The 26,128-nt window shown below is 36.5% G+C and overlaps 2 protein-coding genes across 3 annotated transcripts in view; one reads left to right on the top strand and one right to left on the bottom strand.

Annotated features, from left to right (window-relative positions):
* Positions 1-15,752: 15,752 nt before the first annotated feature.
* si:dkeyp-97a10.2 lies at positions 15,753-22,431 on the bottom strand. 2 transcript variants are annotated; one of them, XM_038276334.1, is made up of 6 exons: positions 22,152-22,431; positions 21,609-21,674; positions 20,763-21,128; positions 18,643-18,882; positions 16,776-16,875; positions 15,753-16,510 (listed from the first exon to the last, which is right to left on the bottom strand). In XM_038276334.1, the coding sequence occupies exons 2-6, from the start codon at positions 21,658-21,660 to the stop codon at positions 16,450-16,452; spliced, it is 819 nt and encodes a 272-aa protein (XP_038132262.1). In that variant the 5' UTR covers positions 21,661-21,674; positions 22,152-22,431; the 3' UTR covers positions 15,753-16,449. The 2 variants fall into 2 exon arrangements, with proteins under 2 accessions (XP_038132262.1, XP_038132261.1); XM_038276333.1 differs by having other exon boundaries at positions 22,157-22,430.
* The window catches only part of si:dkeyp-97a10.3, a 27,469-nt gene continuing 22,850 nt past the window's right edge, over positions 21,510-26,128 (top strand). Inside the window, exon 1 of the mRNA XM_038276331.1 lies at positions 21,510-21,514. The gene's annotated coding sequence lies outside the window, so the exon portion shown is untranslated. The remainder of the gene's footprint in view (positions 21,515-26,128) is intronic.

Here is a 26,128-nt window from a genome sequence, read left to right as displayed (position 1 = left end):
TTTATGGTGTATTTATTTAGAGCGTGTTGAAGCGGCTGGAGTCTCCGCGTCATTTTTGCAGTATGGTGGTTCAGGGGGATGGAGCTAAGAGGAAGATGCCCTTTTTTTTTTCTTCTTTAAGCCCCTCCCTCTTAATGTTGATGCCTTATTTTCTTAGACGCGTAAGCACAATATGTCAGAGGGTACGAGTTTCAGGAACATTTTGTCTTTTTCCAGCTGAGCATCGGGGGCTCACCCAGTTTTTCTTAAGCTCCTCTTCAACTCCTTGTTTTTGTTTTTTTTACCAACTGATAGGGTGATCTTCCCCTCCCCCACATATAGCTCATCTCTGACGAAGGGAACCATTTCTGAACCACACTGACCAGCGTGTCAAAAAGCTGACTCTTTTTTTTTTTTTTTTTATGCATTTTTGTTTTTTTTTCATCCCAAGCTGCTAATTGGTACGTTAGCCATGAAAATTCCCCAAGCCAGTAAGAGAGGAGTAGGGGGGAAGGAAGGAAGGATATCTTCAAGGCAATGCATTTGGGGTTATGTCAGTTTTGTTTTTTCCCAAGTAGGCTTAGCTTTGTTAAAGTTGTCTCATTTCTGGTGCCAGAACCTTTTACTGCAGGAACAGGTCTCATTCCATACATAGGAGCAGAAATGCCTCAGCCTTAATGCGTTGTTGCAGAATTGTCAGAAAGCCTTTTAATGGGTGGCCTACCAAGTAAACTAGCCTGCATACTTGATCTGCATCCTCACCTCTGCTAACTTCACACACAACTCCCTAACACCCTTTATTTTAATTTTTTTTTTGAAAACTTCAAAACTGTAAACATTTTAGATAATGCTAATGTCAGAACATTAATGTAGTCAGGGTCAAACGGCATTTGGAAACCATTTTTAGTATTCAGTTTCACCTGATTAGCAGTTCTGTCTGCTTCAGAATATTATAATCCTTTGATTTATATTCTTCTTTCTCTCACATGTCCAATAATTGCCTCCTTACTGATGGCAATTCCAAAGAAAAGTATTTTCAGATACGACCTTGGCCTTATAAGAACCATGAGGTTCCCCCAGCGTACTGGACTACAGAGATCTGTGCCTCTACTATAAACCAAGGATGAATTATGTTCTAATGAACTGCCTTTTTTTTGGTTTCTGAACGTGAAGGAGGATCAGAGATATGGACCTATTCAAGTTTTGTTCCAAAGCAAATATACCCATTTGTCCTTTAAACCAAAAACATTTTTGGTCTAATAAATGTTTACCAGAATGTTTACTCCCTTAGCCCATGTTTCACCAATGTTTTTTTCTTTCTTTTTTTTTTTTTTTGCATTCCAGCTGATTTTAAACCAAATATTGCAAAAGAGATTAAGGTCCTGATGCCGTTTACCTTGTACCAACTTAATGGATGGATGGATGAAAGATGAATAACAGTGGCCAAGGATTACATATTGTGATTTCAGTGTAATTTTCCTTTTGTCATCACTGTAGCAAACATAAAGATCCTGGGCTCTGATACTTCTGAGTAAGGCACCAGCAAACAGTTGAGCAGTGACAAAAAAAAAAAACAACCCAGATGATCCATGTCTCAGTATTGTGCAAAGGCTCTGTTGTACCAACAGCTCTATTCCTTTATGTTTTAAATGTCTTTTTCTTTTTTTTTGTAACCCTCATATAGTTTGTTGGCCTTTTTAGTGTTGCTTTGCTTCAGTTTGAAGTGTATCTTTGACTAATACTTGCAATAAAATGCTTTGCTTTAAATTCACCGTCTTTATGATACATTTTTTTGGGAGGAAAGTTGGATTTAGATAGCTAAGAATTAAAGTAGTAATTAATATCCTTAAGCTGATATAATTTGTGTTTCTATATTAGCAGTATAACCCAGAAGAATATCAAAAACAAATCAATTTGGTGGATGACTTGAGCTTAAACTCCAGTTTGATCCAATCCAGTTTGATCGTACTCACTATCAATTGCCTTAGAATTTTGTTATAAAATAGTAAATGAAGCATTTAGTATTATTCCATTTAAAATTAAATGCCTCATTTAGAAATGGGTTACAGATTTACTGGTCTTTCAGTGATTGCAATTGAAAACGATTAGATTGAATAATTTGTTAATTTGAATGAAATTTTGATTCCACTTTCAACTGTGCAAAAAAATCTCACTTTGAAGTTGACTGGAAGCACTGGTCTGAACCTTTTTATATAACATATTCAAGTTATAATTTTGGCTGATAATTGAAAATGAAGCAAACGAAAAAAAAACTTCCTACAGGTTGGACTTGGACTTAGATAACTTTTATTGTCATTTTGTATACACAGAGTGAATACAAAACGAAATTTATTTTTGTGCACCTTTCATGACATTTCATTTCTTAAAGTGCAGCCGTGATCAAATGCAAACCGCATTGCAAAAATTGGGCAAAAAAACGCATTGCTATGGAAGTTCAGAGCATTGCATAAAGGTGCTTCAAACATTTATACAGTCTAATATACAATAATAATAAAAAAAGAGTGAATTTATAAATCTAAATTTAGGATCTTCTTATGGATTTATTTCTCTTTATTTTATGTCCAAGTTATGAGGTTTAAAGCAGCTGGGAATTTTTTAGAACATCTAACATTAGCAAATCCCACATATTTCACCCAGACAAACTGGCACAGCATTGTTTTTGTATAGGTTTTGAGATATTCTTTTTAATATTCATCGGAACCCACAAAAGCTGAGAACTTGATCCTATCTTTTCAGGAAAAAAAATCATCAAACTTTAGAATAAAAGTGCATTTGCTGTCTGCATTAATTATGCTAAACACAGACTGATTATGGGGATTTTTTTTTTTTTTTTACAACTCACTATTAAAATGTGTCGTTCTTTAGGGAAAGGGGAATCAGAAACGACATCTAGCCATTGCTTGATATCATTTTTGACACAAGCGCTTCTTTTCATTGTGCCGTTTTTCAGACACAGAGTGATCTCGTATCCTTTTGGGTGTCGAAGCAGGCTGTTTAGGCTCCGAGCTATTCTGTCTCTCTAAGATGAAACCATACATGACTTCATTCTCTGCAATACACAAATCCATACATAAAACTGCTCCATTCAAGTTTAGATTCAAGCTTATCTTATGCATGTGCATATTTATTTTGAATACCTATTAACTGCAAGCAACAACGCAACTATCCTGAGCTACAAGCCATAAAACACCTCCAAATAAAAAGGTGTTTAAAAGAAAAAAACCCCACACACAACTAACTATTCAGACCAACACATACCCCTAGCTCCACTTTCAAGCTTCAGAATTTACTAGTGACTATCAGTATGCTTTGGTTACATGAAAAAAGTCAAGAATAAGTAGAAATGCTGCTCACATTCACCATCAGCAGGGCTGCAAGTGCCTTTACTTTTCCCCCCTCTGATTGGTGTGCCCCCGTGTAAAAGCTCCCGTCATTGATCCACATCCTTCCTTTCCCTCACACTGATTACATTATTGTTGTCAGCACATTAGTTTAGATCAGGCATAATTCCCCATGTGGCAAACCTGTGAACAAAATATGAAAAAGTCAAGTAGCTTAAAACACCTGTGTGCTGATTTAAAAATCAGTTTAGATGTGTATTTTTTGACTGCAAAAGTTTGATTTATGTTTAGATCAATTCAAGAGCAGCCTCCTTTAGTAAATCCATCCATTCGTCTCAGCACGTCACAGAAACATTCAATCTGGCCCGCATTCACACTAGGGCTGAAACAATTTATCAGATTAATTGTCATTAATCGATTATTGAAATAATCGTCAACACATTCAGTAATTGATTAATCGTTAACTGGAGTATAGAGACTCTAAAATTTGCCTTTAGCTGACAGATCGACCCACTTTGAGCGTTAATTATAACAAGATTAAAAAAATGTGTAATCATTTTGCATTTAAGATAAAAAAAATCTTTTTCATTTGTCAATATGCTTTATCCAGAAATCCACAAGTAGAAAAGCTTTATTTTCTCTAGGTTTAATTTAGCAAAAAAGTCTTCTTTAAGGAACCTTTTGATATCCGATTATCAATAGATCAGTCGATTTGTTGCAGCCCTAATTCACATTCATACCTAAGAGAAATAACAAATTGAACTCAAATAATTTTTCCACTATGTTTATCAATCAATCAATCAACTAATAGACTAATAGTGGCAGCAAACAGGAGTACCTGGGCATAAAGCCAATGCATTAAAGCTGAGCAAAACTGGCCAGGCCCAATATATGACATGAAGAAGTTGTTGTTTAATCAATATACCGGTACCTTAAAATATACTGACCTTTAAAAATATACCAGATTCTTTTTGGTGTGTGATAATTAGATAAACATTTTTTTTGGGCATACAGGTGACGCAGTGGTTAGTGCGCACAACCCATGTAGAGGCCATAGTCCTTGATGCGGCCGACCCAGGTTCAAATCTGACCTGTGGTCCTTTGCCGCATGTCTCTCCCCCTCTCTAATACCCCCTTTCCTGTCAGCCTGTTGTCAGAAAAACAAGCCACTAGTGCTGCAAAACCTTAAAACAAGAAAAAGCATTTTTATTTGTATATATTAAAACATATATAGTTCATATAATTGTTAAAAATGTAAATAAAATGCTAAAGTGCTATCATGTATCAGACTTTTAGGCCACTAGGTGTCGCTACAACCATCAGTAAATATAGATAAATGTACTATAGAGGTAAAACAGTTGTGTACAAGTTCATGCCTTTAGAGCTGCTATGCTGCAACTCTTAGATACGCATCTCTGCTGGGAACGTCCTGATGAGGGAAGTTAGTCTTAGCTTGGGCAAGGGCATTATATATTCCCCCCATCAGTTCAATATTCCTGTGGAAGAGGGATGCTTCGGGTTTTTTTTTTTTGTATGCATTCCCTGATGCTTCCAGATGAAAGGTTTTCTTTGTAGAGGTGCATCCAAATTTGACTTTTTTAGACAACAGAACAAAGACATTTTTTGCAAACATCAGATATGGCATTTGACGAAAATGTATTCTGTGAGGCATAGAGCTGGAAGTTTCATCATTTTGAGGAGACCAAACAGATATCAATCTCCTCACCATCATATGATTTCTCCTATCAGAGGGAAAATGAGAAAAACCCTGAAACATGACTCTGACCTAAAACATACATGTAAATTCACTGATAACTCTTCATAGATTTAGGTAACAGAAGCTTTTGGACCTAGTCAAAGAGCAGGTTACAATCTGAGATATTGTGGGGCCAATTTAGCAGTACATACAACAGTCCCATCACACATCTAACTGTGTAGAATGAAGGATGTGGCCTCAAACTAATATCAGGGATAGCTACAGAAAGCATCTCACTGAAGTTATTTGAAGCCACCAGGGTGACAGCAGAATAGAATTAGGGCGTAGGTTGTCCATAATCCATTTATGTATAAACATTTTAGCAACACAGAACAAAGAGGTAATGTTTTGTTTTCAAATTTCCTCATGGATCTGTATCATGTTTCTCATTAGGTCTTGTGAAACGTATTGAAACTGTTTCAACAAATTCATAAAAAAAAAGAACACTTCATAAATCTGGGGACTCATCAAGCTTCCAGCAGCATAATGAGAGAACAATAACCAACAGCAAGAGAGCAGCGCTGAGCTTCAGTGTCAGTAAAAATGTGGCATAGTAGGTTTTCCAATACCAGAAGCTCCACAGGGTGGGAGGGAGCCAACTCTGATTATGCACTCATCCTGTCTGTCGGTCCCTGAATGCCAAGAACTTTCATCGATTAAAAAAAAAAAAAAATTATAGTAATATTTCTGTGCTTTGTTTAAATGAGGGAAAACTATGGGCAGATGAAACAGATTTCCCACGGTAAGCCTGGATACACGTCAAAGCTTCTCCCTGCAGAAAAAAAAAAAAACACGATTGTACATTTCTACAGCTTCATCTCCAGAAAGCAACGATAGAAAATAAAAAGCTCTGTAAGTTTGTTCAGTTTATATTTCCTTTTCACTGATGCATGAATGTTCAAGCAAGTAGCCCCCTGATATGGCTTATTTTGTCAGAAAAGAAGAAAGTATCTGTATTAATATTAAAAAGCACAACATCTTACATTGAGTCTATTAGTAGTATTGGTATTTTTTCCATGAATGGTGCAGTGGGAGCCTCACACCCTGCTTAAGAATTATCCCACTCTTCAGGTCCACAAAACCCATGCGGACTGTTTGGGCAAACTGCAATGAACTCTTCTGCCCCCTGCAGAGGGTGTAGAGCTGGTCCCATGTTCCACAATCAGGACAAAAACCACAAAAATCATCCAGACTCTCCTCTCTAGTACCCTGGCATCGAGCTTCCCAGGGAGGCTGAGAAGTTTGAACCCCCTATAGTTGGAGCACACCCTCGTATTATGCAGGGGAGCCTGCAGCCCAGCCTGCCAGTCCAGGGGCACTGTCCCTGACCTCCACATGATTTTGAAGAAGCATTTCAGCCACTGCAGGCAGCTACTTGTAGCTGTGGTGCTTTTTGACCACCTCAGTGTCTCTGAATTATTATTATTATTATTTCTTTAAATATGAACACATTTTTTTTATGTATGGCTAAGAAATCCAGGAAAAATATGCATTGGAGTAGACTGATCTCTTCTTCATCAGATATTTCTAAAATGAGAAGCACGGTGGAGAACATTTAGAAAACTCAAAATAAACTGAAGTTGATGGCAGCCAACCTAAACAAATGATAAAGAGTCTGTTTGCATCTGTAATGAATCTGAGAATTATAATAACCAGTTCTCGATTTGAGGGGGAAATGCATCCCCCTACTTGAAAAAAATCTTAAAAATCATCCCCCTTCTTAAATGACCATCCCCTGTGACATTTTATTACTGAATGTTTTTAGCGGGCTGTGGGCTTATGAGTAGCCTGAGCAAAATAAATAAAATCAAAGAAGTGTCCTACCATGACTATGTCCCTAAATATGTAAGGGCAGTAATAGCCATCCCTTGGTCAAGGTCAATGATACCGGGGTACCTGACATGTAACTACCATACCATGCATATATAGTCTATAATAGACTATATTAAATAGGCTGTGTATGCTTCAAAAAAAAAAAAAGAATTCCACCATCCCCCTTATTTAAATTTTTTATTTTTTACAACTAGACTACTGATAATAACCAAAGTTAGGTGTGGCAAAGTATCAGCATCAGCAATGGAACAGATTAGGCATAACAATATGACCGCTAACATGTAATGTGAATTACAGTGATTATTAAGATCACTTTTTGATCATAGAACTTGTTTGTTTGAAGGTTATATGAGATAAAAAGTTTGTAAACCACCAAGATTGATTTTTTTGTGATTTTGCCTATTTAAAATATCACCTTTGTGAAAATCGAACATGCAATTAAAGCACATCCTTATACTAACCGTGCATTGCCCATGGATAATAGTGCATCTCAATCCATATCAAACAAATCGAAGCCATAATTCATGTTTTTAATGTCAGAATGATGATGCTGAGGAAACTTGGTATTTACGTAGACAGCACTTTTTATAAAAAGCTTAAGAACCATTTTCAGCTCCATCTTATTCCAGGTCGGCAGTTCCACATCTCACCAGAAGAGTGAGCAGTTTGCCAACATAGAGGCTTGTTCAACTGCATAATAAATAAAGAGACAAATTGTTAACTTCATGTGAACTAATTCACATTAAAAAGCAAAAGCTTGTTGCCTGCAGTTAAATAGAGCGTTATGCTGGAGGTTAAATGGAAACACTAAAGTAAGGTGTAATTGTTAGGCACTCACTGGATGGTTTAAATAAGCAGCCTGAAGGATTCCTTTGACTCCTGACCTTCTTCATCGTCTCTGTCAGGACTGAGGATGATACAGAGATAACATTTCTGGAATCACCTGCTTCACACCTTCTGTCTCCTGTCCTGAAACATGACAAACCATGTCATTGCAGAGGTAATTATCAGATGTCAGGCTGCAGTAGAAAATCTTACAGCTGCACAAGAAATATTCGGGTACAACTTGGTACTTGCTGGCTGCTCTCAGCTAGAAACATTGATTTTATGTTATTTCAACATTTTTGTCAACATTTGTTGATGCTTACTCATCTACCCCTCTGAAAAAAAAACACATAATTTCCCCCAAAATATGTAAATGTTTCAGGCCAAGTTATTATCAGAATTTTTTTACTGCTCTTAATTCTTCATATAGGCTTTCTTTATACTTACCTTTTCCCATTTCTATACAGTTCTGGTGTCCAGCTATCCCTTCGAATATTGTACTATTTGCTTGGAAAAGAAGTAAAAGTACCAGTTGATAAACCTTTAAGAAGTTTTAAATCTAACAACGATATAGCTACAATAAAATGCCAATATACTATATGTATTACATCCATTTCTTATCTCTCCCAGACAGAGTATGGAAAGCAGTAACTGGGAAAAGAAGGTTTAGTCCTAAAACCATACCCCGGGGGACACCCCTGTTATTAACACTAAAAGTTCTGTTTGAAACATAAGGTTTAAACAAATGTAAAGGTATCAAAAGGTCCCTTTGCAGCATACATAGAGCAGCTTAAGTTAACACAGAAAATAAAAAAATGAGGTAAACTATGTTTTCAAATTGCAACATTATTTAAATCAATTATTATTTATATAAAGGGCTTTTTTTCTTAGCAGTTTATAGATTTAGCTCCAGAGATGGCAAAAGTACTCACTTTCCGTACTTGAGTAAAAGTACAGATACTTGTGTTAAAAAAATACTCTGGTAAAAGGGGAAGTACTGATTAAACTCCTTTACTCAAGTAAAAGTAACAAAGTACAGGCTTGTAAATTTACTTAAAGTATAAAAGTAAAAGTAGAAACCACTTTTTTGCCTACATTTTAAATGGATGTCTGCCAATAGGACTAGATCTCCGTTGTGTTCATTTTCAATCATCTCGTCGTCCATACTACTATGCTAACGCCACTGCCACCAAGCTGCAACGATTTGCTGCGAATGAATACCGCCGAATCTGTCGATTCATCTTGTAGTGGTGCGTCAAATGCAACGTAGATTCCCATCCAATTAGATTGAATTTGGTATTGATGATGTGAAAAATAATAACGGTAACTCCATTGAAATGATTCAAAACTAAAGTAACGAGACAATTTTTTTTTTTTAAATGTAAGGAGTAGAAAGTACAGATATTTGTGTAAAAATGTAAGGAGTAGAAGTAAAAAGTCGCCATAAAAATAAGTAGTAAAGTAAAGTAAAAATATCAGAAAAATCTACTTGCGTACAGTAACCAAGTATTTGTACTTCGTTACTTCTCATCTCTGTTTAGCTCTGATGGTTCTAAGATGCTTGTATCAACTATTGTTTCAATGAGATGATAGTAAAAATAAGCTGGGGATTGAGCCACAGATAGATTTAAATGATCAACAGTCAGAATACCAATGAGGTCAATGGCGTTTGGGAGAACAGAAGTTGAATGACTTGAAGAAGGGTTCATTGTTTTGGATACGTGACATCCTGTAAAGCAACAACTGCAAATAAGAAGCAACAGAAAACAAGATGAATGTTTGCATGATCAAGATGATTGAGAAGAAAATAGAAGTGGCAAGATTAAGATTAGCCTCAATCTTTAGTTGGCCTGCTAGAAGTTTGACCAAGTTTTCAGCTGATTTTGATTTTTAGATTAACTTCCTTGGTTTTAAGGTTCTGTTGTCTGTGATTATGGACCAAAAATATCAACAAATGGAAACTGATGGTGTGTTTGTTTTATGCTGCTAAGTATAGAATGACTAAGCTACAACGTTTCTATGGTTGTCCAATTGGTCCATTATCTTTTAACACAAAACTAACTCATATTTGAACATTTTAATACCTGCAAGCTTAATGCACCAATTTTCAACTGAGCTGCTTAACAAGCAATACAAAACATTTTACGGTCTTCTCAATACTGATCAGATTGCTCAACATGGCAATGTTTGGATCAGATTGTAATCTTTTAGTAGCTCATTGTAAAACTTTACTTCATTTCTTTTAAATTAGAAAAATACTGATCCCTACATATACAGCTTTTAATAAAGATGTGATAAAGACTTGAAATTAATTCTCTATTGTAATAGTTATAGTTGGACATTTTAATGTGAGAAAAAAATCCTTATTATGACTTCAGTGGGAGAAAAACCTCATTTTAAACATTCAATTTTTGAACATATTGACCAATGCCACAGTTATTGTAATTACACCTCTATCAATTTATAAAATATTGGTAATTGAATATTTCTTTAATGTCCTTTAAAATCAAATTTCTCTTTAAATCTTCAAAAAAACATTTCCTGTATTCACCCTTTTTTTTTTTTGCTTCAGTTATTTTTTAATAGTGCATCCTACCTCCTTATTTTAGAGCGTCCAGGTAATGTTAGCATTGCTATTGTTAATCTATAATTCCCTGTATAATAAAAACCCCCATGTATTTGCACAATGCTGTGCAGGGATCAAGCTTAGCTACTCTTCAAAATCAGAAGAAAATGTACCATTTGAGTGGCAGAAGGAATGAAAACCTCATTTGGATTATCTTGAAAAGCAAACCAGATTTTAGGCTCTCTGCAGAACAGACAGACTTCTTGTATAATTTCCAACTCAGCTGTAACTCAAAGCAGATTTGATCGAATAATAAAGATGATGGAGTTAAACAAAATGAACAAGAGGGGTCATGTTAACTCTACAAATGGTACATATGAAGGTAGAAGACTAAATCAAAAGTGTTTTAGTTTCGAGGAGAAGCTAAAAAGTCAAATATCTTGGAGCTTCTGAGAGACGTTATCCTCAGACTTAAATAATCTATCAACATAATGCAGGCAGAGAATATTTGCTTGTGCATTTGGTGCATTTGCTTGTATACAGATTCAATGCAAACATGCAGGTTATGCGCTGCAGACACATAGGCAGCTATTTCTGACAGTCACGTGTTTATTGTTTCTCTATGATGCTGATTCTTCACCTCTTATATTAAACATAATATTTGAATTCATATGATTTAGAAGGCATGCCTTTTTTTCTGTATGAAAGGGAGAGAAATTTTTATCTTTCTTTTATATAATTTTTTTTATTTTGCATTTCTTTTGGTAAATAAAAGCAATGGATTTATTATGGACTGTGCAGACATGTAACCTTTTCATTAAACACTTAGCAGACAATTAATAAACCTTTTAACCCCCAAAATGCCTCGCTGGGTCTCTAAAGGTTGTGACATTCTTAACACAACATTAGAAAAGGAGTGGGTTTGAGCAGCTGATTTTAAATACACTGTCACGTTCTCATCTAATCACAGCAAACCAGTCATTTACCTTTTGTTAGACCTTTACCATTCCCTTTGTGTGGGCAAAGCTCTAGGGAAGAAATCAAGCTGTTAGAAACTGAGGCCACAATTTAAGATATTTAAGGACAAGTGAACTAGTCCCCATAATGTGCACAGAAATCTGAGTGTTTGAGTCCATGTGCATCTGAAAGATAACAGAAAGCTGCAGGTACTCTATGCATTTTTTTTATTGATGCTGAGTTCTAATTTTACTGAACATCTGAACCTGGTTGGTGCTCAGAAATCGCTCAGAGTCAGCCAGCGCTGTAATCCTAGAAATGCCACCTTGATTAATCCGTTAACTGACTAAATGATTTGATGGAAAATCTTTTCATTAGGTTCATAAAAGGAGGACTTATTTAGGTCGTGTTTGTTAATATACACAGTAAAGATGCTTTTCCTGCGGCCTTCATCTGTGGTAAAGCCTTTCTGAAAACCGCTGGGCAGAGAGGTGATGAGTTAAGTGCAAATTAAAAACATATATTTCTTGTCTGGCTATTACTTGAACTTCTTATTTTCATTTAATTTGCTTTTTAATTTGTTTATTATTATTCAGTTTTAAGTTAAGATTTCATTATCATAAACAACCTGAGGAAGTTCATATCAAATGACAGCATTATTTGTATTTGCCATTTTTCAATTTTTCTCTTTTTCCCTAACTTCACCTTTGTTCGCATTTCTCAATTTTCAATCATTGTAGTTTGATTTATATGTTAATATGTTTTTTGTATTGTTTTAAAAGCTGCAATAAACTACAAATATTAATCTTCTGCTTAATTTTTACCTAAACATTTGAACAAGAATTATACCCTTATCTGTTTTTTTTTTTTATGGAGAATTGTTTTTTTATCTTATCAATAATACTTTGATCTTTCACATGTTTCTTTATTTCTATGTTTACTTTGTGGTAAAAGTTTGAACATTTGAATATATTTATCAATGTTTTTATTTTCTCTTCTCTATTCAACCTCTTCTACATCTTTCAGCATTTTACTTTCAGCGGTTGCCAAGGCGACTGATCTGTCTCCATTTGACCCTGTATTCTGCATCATTACAAACCAGGTTTAATTTTTCAATTTCTTTTTTGAATTGACTTATTTTTGTTCATTTTAATTTGTCTAACATTTTATAGGCATGTTGATTTATAGCACTTTGTTTTATACTTGTTATTATGAGTCATGCTTTCCAAATAAAGTTTGTTTGAATGATATTTACCTAAGATAAATTTTACTGCACATTTGTAGATAAATTCATTTCACAAAGAGAATTATTTCAAGCCATTTTTTTTTCCATTCACAGCGGCAGCGTTATGACTCAAATCTGGCAAACATAATTACTTTCCAGTCAGCTGAAGTGCTGATTAGACAATGTAGCCCTTCTTCACAAGGAGATATGATGAAAGGTTAATATAACTTAAACAAGCTCTGCATGTTAGTAGCATTAAGTTCCTGCAGGTTTCATGTTGGTTATAGTTAAAGACTTCATGAAAAATAAAAATTCTGTTATTTTTTGTCAATGATAACCTCAAACATGTTGATCTTTGAAATGATTTCCTTAGTCTTACCATCATCTCTCCCTCTGCTCCAAAAACTCCCAAGTTTATCTTCAGGAATATAAATGAATAATCTAAATAATCTATTAGTATTGTATTTTTATCTTAAGTTCTGGAGCAAAGAGAAGCATAAAATAGTCATCTGTTATTTCCATGATAATAGTGTGGCCAAATAGCTGCTGCTGTTATAATGAAACACTATTAAGTTTTCTGCTACACAGCTCAATACATGGAGATCAGATGGGAACAATTGTTCAGTCTCTAAAGTCTCTTAAAGAATGACATCCCAAAGTATTGTTTTATAGTTTAGATATCTTGGGATATATTTACAAATCTAAGTTTATGCAACTTTTACATTCTCCTCCACCTGATATATGAGTTTCCCCTGCAGCTCCAACCCTCTAAAGTCTGCTGGGAAGCAACAGAAGATATAAAAACACAAGAAAGGATAAGAATACAACAAGAAATGCTAAAACATACTTGCTTCAGAGGGGGAATTTTGCAAAAGAAATCTCAAGTGACAAAAATTGTTTGCTTATTCAGTATTACCCAAATTTGCAATTATGCTTCTGCATGTTATATTTTTTTGACAGGCTCACTGCCTGTCAAAGAAATGCAGACAGAATGGAGACTTACACTCTAAAGCTGAGATTTGTATTAAACGTGTTTTCTTCTCGTTTTCAGAATATTTCATCACTGTCGGCTCAGCACCAGGCTACGCCCTCAGGGACCTAAAGATCTTATCTATAATCACATCAGTTGAAGGTTCAGCAACGTAATGGAGTTTTTTTACAGAATATACAGCAACATTTCTGTTATCTTACAAAATGTCTTAAAAAAGGATGACTCAAAAACCCTCAGAAGCTCCTTCAAAACCTTTGATGACAGTAGTTTTCTCATGCACTTTCCTCTCACACCATGAAAAGTGTGTCCCTCACTTGACCCATATGGTCTCACTTACTTCAGATAGCTTGTTTGAGCACATCAGTAACAATGCTGAAGGTTAAAAGGCTTGAGTGGACTGGGTGCAATCTCAAAGTATGCAATGCAAGGGGGGTGTTTGGTCGTATTTTTGGACACAACTCTGCAGTTTCTTGGATTGACACCAAGGACGTTTCGTTCAGTTTGTTAAGCAAAAACAAAAACTGTCAACGAAAACTCCCACAAAGTAAATGTTCCAAGATTAATTCACAGTAACACTGCAACACATGGAGCTGCAGCCAATGTGGGATGAAAAAAAAAGAAGCCAAAAAATTATGCCAGAGTTTGAAAATAGCTTTCACCACAGTTGATATCAGTCAGAGATGGAATAAAGCTTCGCTGCACAAGAATTGTAACACCATAGCATACACTACCCTGCAAAAATCTTTATGGCCCTCAAACCTGATTGTATTTTTAATCAATGACCTTTGATCTATTGTACAAATGTGGACCAACACATAGTAATGATCAGGATAATGAGTCATGAGTGTGTAAACAGCTTTTAGAGTTCTTACGTTGGCTATGTGAGTACAAGCCATGTGGTATTTTCTATCTTAAGGGCAAAAAAAGAAGACATTTTGAAGCCAATTAATAAACCCAAACACAATTTGCATAGAAAGAAGATTTGCGACCAAATTCGTGTCTCAGTTACATATATTTTGTCTAAAGGAGGAGCCAAAATCCTAGATATCTGTGGAAGGATCCCTGAAAGTCAGAAACAGGAAGCTTGAAGTGGGGTGTCAATATAAAAGCTTGAAGAAGTTTTTTTAATACGTTTTATTGCATCATGTTGATACAGTCACAAGAAAGTTTATACTTACCAAATTTTGCAAATTTGTATGTTATATCTTACCACATTTTGAAGCTAACACTTAAATTTTACGGTACAATTGATAACACTACATGCGTTTATATATTGTGTGTTTATAAAGGAAGCTATGGTTAGTGAAAAAAAAAAATACTGACAAATACAAAACAGTCAAACCCCATTCTTGTAATGCTAAACCAAATGTGTTTTTCTATCTCTTGCTTTGTGTAGAAACCATGAACACTTATTGGACAGAATAATCTCCATCTACTACCTTCTTTAGTTGAAGGTTAATTGTTGAACTGCTATTTCCTTGTGTGGAAGATGTTCTCCACGTTGCAATAGATCTTTAAATTAATATGTTTACATTTGTTTTCCAGGGCTTTGGTGTGCAGATACGAGTAAATAGTGGTTCTAGGAATGATACAATTTTTGACAACTTGTAGCTGTTCTAGGTCAGGCTGACTTAATCTAAATGATTTAAAAGAAATGTTTTAAAAAGTTGGTGGAAGGATAACATAAGCTCTGAGGTGAGACTTAACTGGTTACGATATGCAAATATGCAGTAATGGTATGACTCTGCACACCTTGAAACAAAACAATACAAAAGTTTTTTGGGATCTTTGAGCCTTTTGAGTTTCTGAATGTATTGTATGCTTTGGCAGGAATATGTTGAGATAAAAACTCCGCCATGTTTTGCTTTGAGGAGAGAACTGTTATTATTTCATTTAAATCTATGAAGTGAACTTTTTTTTTTTTTTTTTTTTTTTTTTTAGAATATCAAAAAGATGATCAACTGCAAGGGTCTCCAGGACGGGTTGATACAAAAAGTATTTTCTGGAGCTGCAAAACCTAAACATTTCGATAACATCCTTCATATCCCAAAAAATATAATATTTTTTATGAGCAGAAATACAAACAACATTTGTATAAAGATAACGTTAGGTTTCTGGGAGATAATATTTCTTTTTTGCTGCCTCAGAGAAAGGGGAACCTTGACGATGGATGGGCTTATGTTTATCCATGGGTTGTGCCAGTAGCTCCAAACCAAAATCATTGATAAAATAACTTCATATGATGATATAAGAGAAAAAAAATAGCATAGATTAATAACAAAAGCCATTTATTAAAAAAAAAATATTCAATAGGTAAAACAATACAAAATAAAGTGCTGAATTACATTTGTTTTTGTCTTACCAAACAGTCCACTTTCTGGTTTTATCCAGAAAAAACGAAAATATGTACTTAAATCAAATTTCACACCTCTCCAAACTTTTTCGATGCTGTGTAGAAGCTCTGTATTTAGGGCGTCATACAGCTTTAGACTGGATCTGCTCCAAGCCAGGCTTCTTCCAGCAGCTTTAGCTCTCAATCTGTGTGCATGCAGCTTATAACTACGCAATAGAAAGGAAAGAAAATGAGAGACTGTCTGACCTAAGCACTGTCGAAAAACCCCAACATCTCCTTAAAAGCTTGTCTTTTCTTAAAGCTTTTTTCAATCAAACGATACAATATAAGGTTTCTACTACATTATGGTAAGGGGCATCCAATGTGTCATTTTTATACAATTTATTGATAGCAAAAAAAAGAAAATAAAAACTACAGTAGCAAAGAACCTTTTCAGGCAGAGCAAGAGGTACTGAGCCAAAGACTCCAAAAGCAGTTCACTCTCCACATTGTTCCCATTCAGCGTGAGGTCATACTGCTCACAGGACAGGAAGTTTCCACCCTCACTGGGCGGTTTGTCCACTGTGGTCCTCCCAGGGTTTTCAGCAACAGCTCAAGTCTTTTTAGATTGTCTCATCCGTCGGTTCGTACAATCTCTCTCCTCTGTTATTCTCCTTGTGCCTCCTTAAAAGAGGTGTTCAATTTAGATCAAACAGCAGTAACAAACTGTGAACACACTGGAGTAAAAAAATGACAATTGTTTTGTCAGCAGATGCAGCCTAGCCTGTCATGTTGCATAGCTGGTGGGAGGAAGCCATGTCGTATTTTTCTGTTTCACTCTCCCCATGTTATTATTGTTTCTCTCTCTGTCACAGCATTAGCCTTATCTTCAGAGCATAGCCTGAAATAAGATTTGTGTCTGACACAGTGTTTTTGTTTGGTTCTGTACCTCCACAGCAGAAACGCCAGGACTCCTCCACACACCAGCACCAGGAGGACAAGACACACCACAGCCGCCATCGTCCCTCTGCCCCCACTTTCACAAGGTGCTGTGAGCCATAAAAAAAAAAGAATGAAAAGGGAAGAAAAAACAAACATCTGACATGTCTGCTCTGTAACACCTAAAAGATCAAGTCTATAACCTGGCAAAAAGAAAGAAGATAGTAGAACACATCCTAAGATACCTAGACAGCACTTGGACGATCATGTTCTTTGGCAGACAATTGCATTTGTCTCGCCTGTTTAGCAGCTTTGCAAGCTGCAATGGCCGAAGCAGCGACAGTGATTTATTGATCACACTGTGGAAAATCCTTTATCAGAAAAACAGCATAGCAGATACAATATACAAGAACAAAGCACAATCAGGATGGAGCCCAGACAGACCCAAGGTCTGATGTGTGAAAATCCATGAAGTAAAAGCAGAAGCTGACTTAAAAAAAATATAACAAGCACATGAATAGTACAAGCAGCTCTGCAGGTTAATTTTTTGTCATTTTACAACCATAAACTGGTGTTTCATGAGCCAGAATAACAAATATAGCTAATGACAGGAAACTAAACAAAAACATATTTAGGTGTTTCAGAATGTATTCAAATAAATAGATAATCCCTTTTTTATTCATGTAGAACATTGTTTTGCAGTGATAACATCTGCAAGTTCTTTTGGGGAATATTTTCCTTCGTACATATAAAGAAAGATATTTTTGTTTTTATTACAGCTTTCCAACTAGAACCTCCAGACATGTTTTACCTGCCTCGGTGCTATATTCCTATCTGCTGATCCTCATCATACATAAGAGTAGGGTATTAAAAATAAACTAATTAAGGAGATTTACAAGTAGATATATGTTCTAACTCTCATCTATGGTCATGAGCTTTGGGTCATTGACCAAAAGAATGAGATTCCGGATACAGTACTAGCAGAAATTAGTTTTCTCCGTAGTGTGTCTGACTCCCTTAGAGACAGGCTGAGGAGCTGAGAGTAGATGCACTGCTCCTCCACATCAAGAGGAGCCAGTTATGTGGCTCGGGAGTCTGGTTAGTATGCCTCCTGGAGGCCTCCCTGGTGAGGTGTTTCAGGCACAGTCCACCGGGAGGTCACCCAGAGGGAGACCCATGGAAACGCTGGAGGGACTATGTTTCTCGGGTGGCCCGGGAGCGCCTTGGGATTCCAACGGAGGGGGTGGCCCAAGTGGTTGGGGAGAGGGACGTCTACAGTAGGTCTCCCTACTGAAGCTGCTACCCTCGCGACCTGAACCCGGATAAATGGAAGGAGATGTGTGGATAGATTGATAGATGGATGTCTGGATGAATGGATGGATTAATGCTTTACTTACATCTATTTTATATGACTTTTTTTACATTGACAAATACTATTGCAGCAGTATTTTGTTGAAAATTACCTCTAAAAGTAAGATCTTACTGTGCTTTTTATTATTACGTATATGGAAATGTATAAGAATTAATTAATATAGTTATTTAAAAAAGCCACTTATCTCACAGATTTTATGCAACTTTGATTAGTGATTACCCACGTTCTGAGGTTTCCGTATTGGACATGATAAAAAGTTAAGGCTGCAGAGTTTTCCACTAAACTCACAGCAGTCAAAGCAGCAAGAAACTGAAGAAGCAATAACTTTCATAAGTTGGGTATTCACTGCAAATTGGCCTTTAACTCTACAATTCAGATGTTCAGAAATACAACTACTTTTCTTTGCAGCTATAAAAAGTTACAGATACTCCAACTAAATGAGTTTGAATGTTTTTTAAACACCAGAGAAGCATATGTATGGTTAAGAGTGAAATTATACTCATGCCTGCTGTGTATGTGGCAGAACTGTGTCCCAGCTTGTTGCCAACCATGCAGGTGAAGTGGCCACAAATGGGAGTCATTGTCACAAGCAGCGTGCTTCCACCCTTGGAGACACTTCCCACCTGCTGAGTGATGGCGGCTCTCTCATGCAGCCAGGTGAAGCTGGGGTCTGTTCCCCACGCCTCGTGGCAAATCAGCAAGGAGTGAGAAATGTTGATGCTGACGGAGACATGATGAACTGCCTCTGGGGTGACAAAGAAACTGTGATGAGGTCAAAAATCATGATAAGCAAGTAGGTAAAACTGGGAGCTGGATAGAAACAAGAGGGATGAAGTGTGCTGTGGGTTTCTATCTGTTATTGGATAATGGTACATGCCTGTCAAAGAGGCTTCAAGACAAAGAACCTGGAGAGACATTCAATGCTGTCAGGAGAAGCTGAATCAGAGCCAATGATGAGCTCAGAGAGGGAAGTATAAAGTCTAAAACATTGGATGAAGGGGGAAAATGAAAGAGCTGCAATAAGAGATGAGCCATTTGGAAAGGCACAAACAAAAAAGAAGAAACAGGAGAACATAGCCTTGAGGCAAATTTAATTTCAAGTGTTGCATTATTAAATGAAATGCTCACCTTCAGAAGGAAAAAAAACGGTTTAAGCGAGAAATTAGAAGAATTCATAACACTTTTGTTTCTACTGAATATCAAACTAGAAAGGCTAGAGCATATCAGCTACAGTAAGGGAACTACGTCTACTTTAATGCAATTAGTGAGCAAGGACGCGCTTTTTAAAACGGGTTTTATATAAACAGCTTCCAAATGTTGCAGTGCAACAGAATTTCCAAAAATATGTCTCCATCACAATTGCTTCAGCATCTGCTGACCTTTGGGACGATGGCGTAAGGTTTATAAACTGTTTAAAATGAAACAAAACACAGGGTTAAATTTGCAACTAAAAAAAGTCCATGATGTCTTTCAGTTTTGTGGGATAGACTATTAAACTATTTAACAGTCTGATTGCATTGATGTGAAAAACATGTATCCTTTTGGACTTATTTTTGAGTTTCTTTTTGAGTTTTCGGATGTCATTCTGTTTTGTTGGTCATTGGATTCTTTTCCATTTTATGTAATATTTAAACCGTGTTGCCTTTTCAGATTCACTCTCTGTTGCCCCCTTGTGCCAGTCTCATTTCCCCTAGCTCCCTTCTAGTTACTTCTATCCACACCTGCTCCCTATCAGCTGATTGGCCCATTCTTCATTCTGTCCCCCATATATACTCCTCCTCTTCAGTCACTGTTTGCTGCTTTCTTGTTGTTACTTGGCTCCCCATGTGTGTTTTCCCCTGACGTATCCTTGTATTTTGGTTCTTGTATTTTGTTTCTGTTGCCTTTTTAAATCAGGAAAACACAGCTCTGCCTCCTCATCTATGCATTTGGGTCCTCAAGTAAGTTCCACCAAACCTAACAAAAAACTGTTTCTTATACAATCATTAAACTTAAAGATTTTAATTCAGATTAATGTGAAGCTTCTATTTAAGGACCTTTTTTAATTGTGTGTTTAGCTACATTATTCCATTTGCTTTTCACTTTTCTGCTGTTAAACATACATTTCTCCACCACTAGACAATGACGGATATTTCTATTCCCTTCTATGTGTAAAATAAGTTTCTCATTATGGACGGTATTTCCACAATTGTACCATATGTGGAAATGAGATCATACAGTAACATAAGTGTTCCCTACATAGACAATTTTTGCACATCTGGTATTATTTTTTGTAATAACACGAACCATTAGGAAGTTTTATCATGTAGGAACATGTGGAAACTTTTATCAGTTTAGGAACATTTTCCAAATGTACAGTAGAAGGTTTTGATCTAAATTTTGTTTTCTCATATATAGAAAATATGACCTCATGTGTTTTATTGTGGAAGGAATACAAATCTATAATCATTCTATTTGTTTTTATATTCCTTTTTGTAAATGTTTGGCCTCCTTACATACATGCAATGGAGGCGTTTATTTAAAATAAAAGGAAGATTTTTTGCATCCTTTTTTGCAACTTGCATCCAAATAAACTGACTTTAAAAGCTCATTATTTTGTTCCAAATGTTGTTCATCATACTGTACCATATTCCCTGACGATACAGCGTCCAGTAGCATTGGTTCCTGAGCCATCCATCACCGTCACTGAATACTCCCCGCTGTCTTCTATGCTGTATCTGTTGATCTCTAGCGTTGTCTCCTGCTCCATGAAACTCATTTGTATATTTGGAGTGCCACCAGAACACTTAGTGTTTTTAGCAGGACACGCAGCCAGCGTCACCTTCACCCGATCACGTCCAGTTTCAGGTTCCCGCGCCCATGTTATAGTGGAGATCTCTTCCCTGGGATCCTTTTGGATCCGAGCAGTGAGAACTAGTTTGGAGCCTGGGATTACGTGTACAGGATGCTCATTGAGGATATGCACTGACATTGACCAATATCTGCCTGGCACTGTGGATAAAGAGTGGAAAATTTGTTACTTGCTGCTATTTTTTTCTTGCCATTTATTACAGAAAACACGCTATGATGCATTTATGCATAGATGCAAGGCATATACTGTCTGCCACATAATGTCAGGTGATGATTTATGGTCCATGTCGTCCCTGTGCAGTCTGATAGCCATCAAACCACATCAGCATCCTGATTTCTGTGTCAAATCCTGTTAAGGCTCCGTGCATGCAACACAGGAGCTATTAATCATTTGTCTTAACCTGATCGACAGGCTATGGAGGAAGTGTAAATAACAGAACTTGGGTTACTAATGCAAGAAGTCTTGTGTTTATGTAACAGTGCAGAATGAAAAGTTCTCGACTTCCGTCTCAGGTTAAAGCATTTTGGTGTGTCATCCCTTTCAAACAATATTCTGGCAACTTTCTGTCAAATTTGATTTGAAACTGAAAATGATGATTATTAAAACAAAAACAGTCTTACACAGAAGAAGAAGTGGCACAACTTTCCAGCACAGGAGACACTGCAGATCCATAACACCCGCTGGTGCTGAAAGAATGCAGAGAAAGAGGAATTTGTCCAAGAGCTCAACAGCAACAGCAACAGCCTGCTTTTTCTTTTGTACTCAGGCAGCAGGGGTGCCACAATGGCAAGAATAATAACATCACCTCCAGAAAAACAACAATTAAAGCAGTGTTCACAACCATAACAAGTGGAATCCAAAATGCTCACTACTTCCCTCTCCTTTCTCTCTGAATTTATTTGTGAAGGAAAAGCAGCAAAAATCTCCGGAGTTGGAACAAAACAGAGCCCAGTCTGCTGCCAACTACTTTAATTTAAAATAAGCCCAAAGAAAAAAAGAAAGTGAACGCCCAAAGCACAATAAGCGCCATAACACAGTGAGTGGAAACACTGATAACAGCTCAGGAACCCAACATACATCCTATTAAATACATCCAAGAATTTCACCCTGTTGTTTACAGTGAATCTAATCCCCCCTCCCAAAAAAAAATTAGTGAGATTCACCTTACCGATGGAGAGATGAGAAACAGTACAGAGAAGCTTTTCACGGTGTGTTCTTAGAGTGCTAAAGAGGAACAGACTAAAAATAGATTTATGGCCCCAAATGAAGCAACACCTCCAAAGAGCTTTTAGTTACATAATATGAAATGGTTTCTGTCAAAAACAGACTTATTCTTCCCCTGGCCCTCTGTTTAGGTCCAGCTTGACAGCAATCACTGGTTTTAAACCTTTCTCCCTCTTATCCAAACCCCACCCCAGACTTCCTGGACATCCAGTCTATTGTTGTGTTCAGTTTTTCTGATTGGTGAACTTGCTACTGTAAAAAATGAAAAAAAAAAAAATAAAAATCTACCTCCCCTTTCTCACCCTCTCTTCCCTCCTCTTCCTCCTCCCACTCTCTCTGACCCATGACCAAATCTCTTCTCCCCATGCGCTCTTTTAACAATGTTTAACTTTCAATGTTCATGAAACTTTTGTTTCGCTTTTTGTAAACATCGATCAAATGTAACAGTGTTCTTTGGATGGGGAACAAAGTCCCATAAAATGGACTTTGTTTTCCAGAGCTCTTATCCTGCACCAAACACTTAGGGCTGAAGGCAGTGCATTGTGTTGGCTTTATATTGTTAAAAGGAAGCGGATACAGATGATTTACTCTATTTTTATTTCTTTTAATTATAGTTACTGAAAAACATCTTCAAGCACGTAAAGGGAAAGGCCGATCATTTTATTCCCAGGGACAGATTTGAGAAAATCACACGAAAAAAGACATTTTATTCCATACAGCTGCAACTAAACCAGCATTGAAATGCTGTAATGTTGTTTATCCAGCTACGCAAACAGTTTAAACATTCCCTAATCTATAATGATATAAAGTATTCAGAGAGTAATGCGCTTATTTTTCTCCTTAGGAGACACAACCTGGGGTTTAGATAAAAGGGATTTGAAAGTGATCATAAATCCCCCAGTATTTAGCAAGAGATTGATAAGCAATCACAGGGATCACAGCTGTGGATCCCCAAAGCGCTCTTTGTCCACAAAGAAGTGTATTTAGCAGGAATTATCCAGTGGGTGGCACTAATCTAACAGCTGAAGGACATCCTCTCATTTGGCCTTCATACAGCTGGGTCCCAAATGTTAAAATAGTTTCCAAATTCTTATTAAAGAGTGAAGTTTTGGTTCATGCACTAATTGGAACAAAATGAAAAACGATGATCATGAATTGGTTTTCTGCATACAATGCCATAGAAAAGAATGTCTGACCAGAACCTTTTAAAATGTTTTAATTTAAGTGTTGACATACATTATTAGAATTTATTGTGTGTTTAATATCATTGCAATTAGGAAGAAACAAATTAAAGGTTTTCAGTGGCTTTTTTTTAAATGAAAATCTAACAAACTGTGGCCTGCTTTTGTTTTCAGCCCAAAGTCATTACTTTAAAACCTTCTTTTCTCGCTTTTACTTTTGCTTGTTCTTCTTAGTAGTGCAGCACTAGCTAAGACAGGCTGGATGGACGGAGAGAGTTCATGTGCTTCAGTTTTCAGGTTATTCCACAGAGATTCCCACATTGAGCCATTCTAACACATTAATATGCTTTGCTCTGAGCCATTTAATTGCATCTTTGGCTGTTTTGCTGGAGGTGACATTTCTACTGGAAGCTGAACCAACACAATAGAAAGCATGGTTACAAAGTGAAAGGAAATAAATATGAGGCTTTAGATTTATGGCTTAGATGCAGCTGCTTGGGAACCCTTTTCCTGCAGAAAGTTTGCACTATGCGTTTCAGCATCCACTTACCATGCACTGTCAGTTTACATGGCATACCCTTTCGTTTCTGAATTGCTTTCATTCCCAAACACTTCCATTTTCTTCTGATGCAGCTGACAGTTGACTGTGGAATATTTAGAAGCAAGGAAAATCCAGAACAGGATTTGTTGCACAGTTGGCATCCTATCACAGCTCCACACTGGAATTCACTGAGCGACCCATTGTTCCTCCAGTGTTTGTAACAACAGTCTGCATGCCTAGGTGCTTGATTTTAAACACCGGTGGCCATGGAAGTGTTTGGAACATCTGATTTAAAGTCTGCATTATTTTATCATAAACATTCAAAAACCATAGTAAAACCAACATGTTTTATTAGATGCAACTCCACACTTTACTTAGAACTGCAGCTTGTAGCAAAATGTTTTAATAATTTTTTTCATCTACTAACATTTTTCTACACAGACAAAGAGAGAGGTCAGTTGAGCAACTTTAAGCTTATTTGTATTGGAGCACAATTTCTAGTCAAGATATACTAAAGGTTTAAATGGCTGCTGTTGAATGTGACTGACAAGTGGGTGAGTAAACAAATGTCTCTGTTGTTGGGATCTATTTATTTGGCTTATGTATAAGGCATAGGCTGTTGTTTACATTTTGGACTATTTTTAAAGCTGGCAATATAATCACCATTATGGTACGGGTCATTCTGCACCAAATGGCATGCACCATCAAAATGTATTCAGGCCAATTCTCCATTTGTATATAATCTCTACAGACCTGTCTAATTGACATGGATCTTTGGAAATTAATAAAGTAGATTTTAATTTTTGAATTTCTCTAAATATAATGGAGAAGATCCCTCTACCAATCTGGTTCCAGGCTGATCCAGTGTATGTTCAAATTGGTTGTGAAATATTGTTTATAGAACTCACTGTGCTAAGGGTCTTTGAAATGACATGCTGCTACTAAGAATGAGTCACCCTTGGTGTGAGGGATGGAGGATTCTTAACTCTCAACAATTTAGAGCAATTTCAGGGCTGACTCATGGTTACTACCGCCCAGAGAATCAGAGACACTCAGCCCTGAGCGGAGACCTTCTCTGTGGAGGGGATCCTTATCACTATCTTACCTAAAACTCCTGATCGATACAACTGAAGGGGTTTGATAAGAGATAAATAAGTGCAATTCTCCAACACTGCCTGTTCTTAATCAATTTCTCAAATCATTTTTTATTAGCTTGCAAACCCTAGATAAGAGTAAGGCCTTACTTGATTACATCAATTTAATTATTTTATTCTTGAAAATGTTGCTTACTTATTTTCTCAGTTTTTAGTTCTTTAATAGCAAAAACTATTTACCAACCTTTTTTAATGTCTCCATCAATTAATATAGGTTTGTGTGTGTGTGCATTAGATGTATTTAGCATTATCTATCTATCTATCTATCTATCTATCTATCTATCTATCTATCTATCTATCTATCTATCTATCTATCTATCTATCTATCTATCTATCTATCTATCTATCTATCTATCTATCTGTCTGTCTGTCTGTCTGTCTGTCTGTCTGTCTGTCTGTCTGTCTGTCTGTCTGTCTGTCTGTCTGTCTGTCTGTCTGTCTGTCTGTCTGTCTGTCCGTCCGTCCGTCCGTCCGTCCGTCCGTCCGTCCGTCCGTCCGTCCGTCCGTCCGTCCGTCCGTCCGTCCGTCCATCTTTTTTTCACCAGCATTTAGACTTTAATAGTTAATTTTACATTAGATTTAGGAACCTTAACAAATTAAACAACATACACAAGTAGTTCAGTGGTTATGGGTTTGTTAATCCTCACTTTATATTACATGTGGTGAGGGTATAAAGGCAGCTTCAAGCTTTTGGGAAATTATGTGGTTGGACGTCTCATACTTTTAATAAATACAAGAAACTGGAGAAAAATATCCAAGGATAATATCAGATGCTGATGAATATTCTCAGTCATCCAGGTCATAGTCATTCCAAAAAAAAAAGAAAATTAAAAACAATCCACTGGACTTTGTTTCTAAGTTTGTATTCCAAACATTTTGAATCGAAAAAGCTTCCTGGATGGGAGAGCGAAACATCTTCAACCTTGGAAACAAAGTCCAGTGGATTGTTTTTTATTTTCTTTTTTTTTGGATACTATCAGATATGCAGTAAAATTTGAAATGATCGAAAATCATGTCTAACATGCATACAATTATTCCTA

This window comes from Cyprinodon tularosa, unplaced genomic scaffold (assembly GCF_016077235.1).
Source record: "Cyprinodon tularosa strain WSP-4 unplaced genomic scaffold, ASM1607723v1 ctg124, whole genome shotgun sequence".
Classification (NCBI taxonomy): Eukaryota; Metazoa; Chordata; class Actinopteri; order Cyprinodontiformes; family Cyprinodontidae; genus Cyprinodon; species Cyprinodon tularosa.
Note: the sequence above shows the minus strand (reverse complement) of the source record. Positions and strands in the feature narration are given on the sequence as shown.

Bases quoted from the DNA above. Each gene is read 5' to 3' on its own strand.
- si:dkeyp-97a10.2 (XM_038276334.1), bottom strand. From the start codon at position 21,660: ATGGATCTGCAGTGTCTCCTGTGCTGGAAAGTTGTGCCACTTCTTCTT. The intron at 18,883-20,762 runs GTACAGTATGAT...TTGTCACCCCAG, and splicing joins CTGTATCGTCAGGGAATATG to AGGCAGTTCATCATGTCTCC. The intron at 16,511-16,775 runs GTACAGAACCAA...ACCTCTTTTAAG, and splicing joins CTGGCGTTTCTGCTGTGGAG to GAGGCACAAGGAGAATAACA.